This window comes from Littorina saxatilis, linkage group LG8, assembly GCF_037325665.1.
Source record: "Littorina saxatilis isolate snail1 linkage group LG8, US_GU_Lsax_2.0, whole genome shotgun sequence".
Classification (NCBI taxonomy): Eukaryota; Metazoa; Mollusca; class Gastropoda; order Littorinimorpha; family Littorinidae; genus Littorina; species Littorina saxatilis.
Genome location: NC_090252.1, coordinates 35,731,372 through 35,736,885, shown reverse-complemented (window position 1 = coordinate 35,736,885; position 5,514 = coordinate 35,731,372). Strand labels below are relative to the sequence as shown.

Genomic DNA, 5,514 nt, shown 5'->3' with positions numbered 1-5,514 from the left:
GCAAATAAACGCATTTTTGACACCAAAAATACCCCCTAAGTCAAGTCAAGTCAATATTTATTTTAAAAAAAACCCAAGGGTTACATGAATTTAAAAAAATTGCAATAAACACGACAAAAAAAGATATGTAATAATGAGACACAACACTTCTAATTAACCGAAAATAAATCAAGCTTAATTCATAAATAAATAATTGTAACCATACACGGTTTTTTTTCCAGGAATGTATGTTTCTGTGTTCGTTTTTGTTTTAATAAAAAACGTGATCAAATAATCAGAACTCTTTCAAAATACTCTCAATCAAATTCAATAACTTTCTTTTTTTTGTTAATTCAAATAAATGCTTACATTTGACTGCAATTGAATTTCTACAAAAATACAATGGTAACAACCTTTTCCTCAAATTTAAAAAAAAAATGACACTTAAATATAATACGACATTTATCTCCGAGTTCTCAAGACTGGCATTTAACACATATTTTTCCGCTATGTGGTATATTTAACATTCGGCCTTTCTGTATTGGCAATTTATGATTTAATGTTTTAAAACATAAAAAGAGAGTGCTAGGTTATTGGGTTAAATGTTCAAATAATTTTCAAATATATATTACATATGCATATTTGACGCTGACGTGGTGCAAATCGCCTGCCGTAGTATTTTGCGCTGTTTGACAAATACATATCTTCCACACCGGGTGTCGTTCACACTCTGACTCCGTATAGATCTGCCAGTCATATTTACTTGGCGTGTGCATGTCAGGGCAACACGTTTGTATTTAGATGTCTGTCTTACACTTTATTCGCCTGAAGGTAAGTTGAATTTCAGAAACGTTAAAGATTGAGAAAAAAAAACCGAAAACATGTGTAATCGGAAGTGTCAAAAATTGAAAGAAAAATTCTTCACAAACACACACACACATACGCAAGCACACTCACACACACACACACACACATACACACACACACACATACACACACACACACACACATATACACACACACACACACACAAGCGCGCACACACACACGCACGCACACATACACAGACACACACACACACACACAAGCGCGCACACACACAAGCACGCACACATACACAGACACACACACACACACACAAACACACACACACACACACGTCATTGTTGGACAAGATAGGTGAACACAACTGACTGTTTTGGATATGTCTGCTTGTTCTTTCCGACGACATGCATATTTTTCGTAGATTTTAGTGAGAGAACGTGTTTTTTGGTGTGGATTTGGTTGTTACTGCCGGATGTCTGTGATGTACGTTTCACGGTTTAGAAACGACCTCACGTAAAATCAACCTACTTACTGAATATGACATGGCAATAGATGGCCCTACCAGTCATATAACTGGTTTTACCATAAACGGCCTTATCACAAAGATCTGCACTATAACGTATCTGACTAGCGTTATTTTTTTTACGTTTGGTATAGAAATTGACAGGACAATAAGTCAGGTGTAATTGCAAGATGTACATGCGCTTGTATCTTCCTTAATTGCGGCATGCCTCTAAACCGAATCTGGAAATGAAATTGGTCAAAAATGCCGTGTTATTACGGGAAATAGCTACTGGTGAACACAGTCATTATGACAAAGTTCTTTCTTTCTTTATTTGGTGTTTAACGTCGTTTTCAACCACGAAGGTTATAATTATCGCAAACAATAATAGCTTATGTGTTTTATGTGCTTCTCTCAAGACTCAAGCTTCAAGGGTTTTAATGTCTTTATAAAAAAACAAGTCGCGTAAGGCGAAAATACAATATTTAGTCAAGTAGCTGTCGAACTCACAGAATGAAACTGAACGCAATGCCATTTTTCAGCAAGACCGTATACTTGTAGCATCGTCAGTCCACCGCTCATGGCAAAGGCAGTGAAATTGACAAGAAGAGCGGGGTAGTAGTTGCGCTAAGAAGGATAGCACGCTTTTCTGTACCTCTCTTTGTTTTAACTTTCTGAGCGTGTTTTTAATCCAAACATATCATATCTATATGTTTTTGGAATCAGGAACCGACAAGGAATAAGATGAAAGTATTTTTAAATTGATTTCGACAATTTAATTTTGATAATAATTTTTATATATTTAATTTTCAGAGCTTGTTTTTAATCCGAATATAACATATTTATATGTTTTTGGAATCAGCAAATGATGGAGAATAAGATAAACGTAAATTTGGATCGTTTTATAAATTTTTAATTTTTTTTACAATTTTCAGATTTTTAATGACCAAAGTCATTAATTAATTTTTAAGCCACCAAGCTGAAATGCAATACCGAAGTCCGGGCTTCGTCGAAGATTACTTGACCAAAATTTCAACCAATTTGGTTGAAAAATGAGGGCGTGACAGTGCCGCCTCAACTTTCACGAAAAGCCGGATATGACGTCATCAAAGACATTGATCAAAAAAATGAAAAAAACGTTCGGGGATTTCATACCCAGGAACTCTCATGTCAAATTTCATAAAGATCGGTCCAGTAGTTTGGTCTGAATCGCTCTACACACACACACACACACACACACACGCACACACGCACACACGCACATACACCACGACCCTCGTTTCGATTCCCCCTCGATGTTAAAATATTTAGTCAAAACTTGACTAAATATAAAAACACGGAACATTGCCTCGCAGTATCAGGCGGTTTGAAACATAAATAACATCATAATCACTAACAGTTTAACATTCTACTTAAAAGATCCAGAACATTCTGTCAATCACTCATGGATAAGAACTGACATAACACAAGAGATACGCAAGATAGCAAAACAAAACAACCTGTTCGGGATAGATAATTAATTTGTATTTCTTCTCGTATGTAAAAGTTGCCAAGCTGTGCCTTGGGTACAAAATACTAGCGTTCCGTACAAACTGTTCTCATTCAACCTTGCCTTTTAGTTTCTTAGCACACATACATTAATTGTTGTTCTGTGCAATGGTATATACGTTTGGTGTACTTCACTTAATAAATAAGATGCAAGAACAACCAGATTCTTTTTGACGTACCCTGTATTTATATGAAACTGTCACTGAATAATTAAGCCACTGTCTTTTCTAGAAACAAAGGTGCTCTCGTTCCTCTATCATTCGTTTAAAATCATGCGGGATTGTCTGTCTGAATGTGTGTATATTTATGTCCGTGGCAGTCTCATTGCTGTGTCGTCATCTACTTGAATTGTATTTATTAATAAATCCAATCGCTTTCGCAGACAGGATGCAGCCGACTCAGGGTCTGCACAGTAGCTGCTCTTCTTACTCTGTCTGCTTACTACTTCATGTATCTCAATGTACAACATGGGGAAAAACCACCAACTTCTTTCGTGCCGACGAATATCATCGACTCATCTTCATACCAATCACGTCCGAATTTACAAAAACGACAACGTACGTCACAGGAGATTGATCACAGAACCATCAGCCATGCACAAAACCAGAATGCATGCAGAATCCCAGACTATCATCCCTTTGACCCGGATGCGATGAAGTTCATGGAGAAGTGGCCGCCATTTCCCTGCCACGACAACGAGGCTCTGCTGACCAGAGTAGAAGGGGGAGTAACTCTCGTCGTGAACACAGAACTGGTCGCAAGCTGGAAAGAGAAGATTGTCAACTGCAGCTTCCAGGCAATCAATAGATTGTCGGAGTCTAAGGTGAAATTGTCTGACCCGCGGGTGTTTAAGGCTAGAGTGGATATTGACACGGTGACTGACGGAATTCGTGTGAGGTGTTATCTGAGGAACAGCAAGCGAAAGGTAGGCAACATCATGCAGCTCTGTACAATGCTCTCCTCCTTAGAGCATGTGCTATGGACTCCTTTGTCTTTTCATTGTCAGAAATTAAAGGAATTCTTAAAACAGTAGTCTGCACGGTGTGTCAACTGATTCCGTTCATCCACCGGATGTTTCCGTTCATCCGCAGGACTGTGTCCGTTCATACAGCCTAATTTTCGTCACTTGCTTCGGGGAAAACGTTGTGGTAAGTCGTGTGACGGTGTGGGCAGCGCGCTTGTGTGATATTGAAAGAATAAGGTAGCGAAATGGTTGTGCTATGTATACGATAAGTACCAAGGTGCTAGTGAATCCTAATAATAACACACGCGGGCCGAACGTGGCAAAATTGCCTGATTTTTTAACATTTTCTTGTTTTTCTCGCTCTGTTATCGAATCTGACCCCTGATTTGCACATGATCACCAAAACCATTGCCTGTTACGACATTTCGCTTGAACAGAAGTTTATAGAAACCCATGGCTTTTGTACAATCACTTGTCTTTTGAAAACATGTAGATTCCGTTCATACCCCATGTTTCCGTTCGTACAAAAGTGCATGGTTCCCTTCGTACGAAAAGCGTTTCCGTTCATACACATTCGTTAGATCAGAGTGAAACAGGCCCCCACTACAAGTTCTGTGTATTCCAATCGTCTTCAAATAGCACAAAGTACGAATGCGTGTGATATTGGACCTTTGTGAACCATACGATGAATTGAATTTGCATAAATCAGTTTTGTGTCCGTTCGTACTGATTTTGACGGGAAAATGTGTCCGTTCGTACCACTTTCATCAAATTGTTTCCGTTCGTACGCTTTTCATGACGTTTGTGATTTTTGGTACAAAGCTTGTGCAATTAGCATTTTAGAACCCCTAATTCGACTTATGTATAATCCGTAATGCATGTTGTTCATGAGTGCAACAACACGCGACTGTGGCTTTTCTGGTGCAATACCATCCCTGTTTAAAATCTTACTGAAGAGCAAACATTTTGATAAGTGTGTCTTCGTCCAGTTTCCTTACACAATGTCATTTCAAAGATCTGAACTTGTGTGAAACCTGTTCAAAATATGTACTCTTTATTTCTTCAAATTTCAGATGTGCCACTCAGAAAAAAAGCAGATGCTGTGTGCTGCAATCGTTATAATCAGGTGATAGGTCAACACACTTTTAAATGTATCTTACGAATAGCAATTTAACAAAACAAAACTAACACTTGTTTTAGTGAAAGAATACGAAAGGTAGGGTTACCTGTTTGCATAACTTTTTGTTTGTTCGTTCGTTGAAGTCAGTACAGAGCCAACGGCGCTTGCCACCAGCACACCACTAAACAAGTCGCGTAAGGCGAAAATACAATATTTAGTCAAGTAGCTGTCGAACTCACAGAATGAAACTGAACGCAACGCAACGCAGCAAGACCGTATACTCGTAGCATCGTCACTCCACAGCCCGTGGCAAAGGCAGTGCACGTGGAATTGACAAGAAGAGCGGGGTATTCGTTGCGCTGAGAAGGATAGCACGCTTTTCTGTACCTCTCTTTGTTTTAACTTTCTGAGCGTGTTTTTAATCCAAACATATCATATCTATATATTTTTGGAATCAGGAACCGACAAGGAATAAGATGAAAGTGTTTTTAAATTGATTTCGAAAAAAACATTTTGATAATAATTTTTATATATTTAATTTTCAGAGCTTGTTTTTAATCCGAATATAACATATTT

The 5,514-nt window shown here is 38.2% G+C and overlaps 1 protein-coding gene across 1 annotated transcript in view; it reads left to right on the top strand.

Annotated features, from left to right (window-relative positions):
• The first annotated feature begins 678 nt into the window (after window positions 1-678).
• Window positions 679-5,514, top strand: part of LOC138973402 (uncharacterized) — a 16,740-nt gene continuing 11,904 nt past the window's right edge. Inside the window, exons 1-2 of the mRNA XM_070346117.1 lie at window positions 679-810; window positions 3,237-3,779. Of these exons, the coding sequence (XP_070202218.1) occupies window positions 781-810; window positions 3,237-3,779 (573 nt within the window). The 5' untranslated portion in view covers window positions 679-780. The remainder of the gene's footprint in view (window positions 811-3,236; window positions 3,780-5,514) is intronic.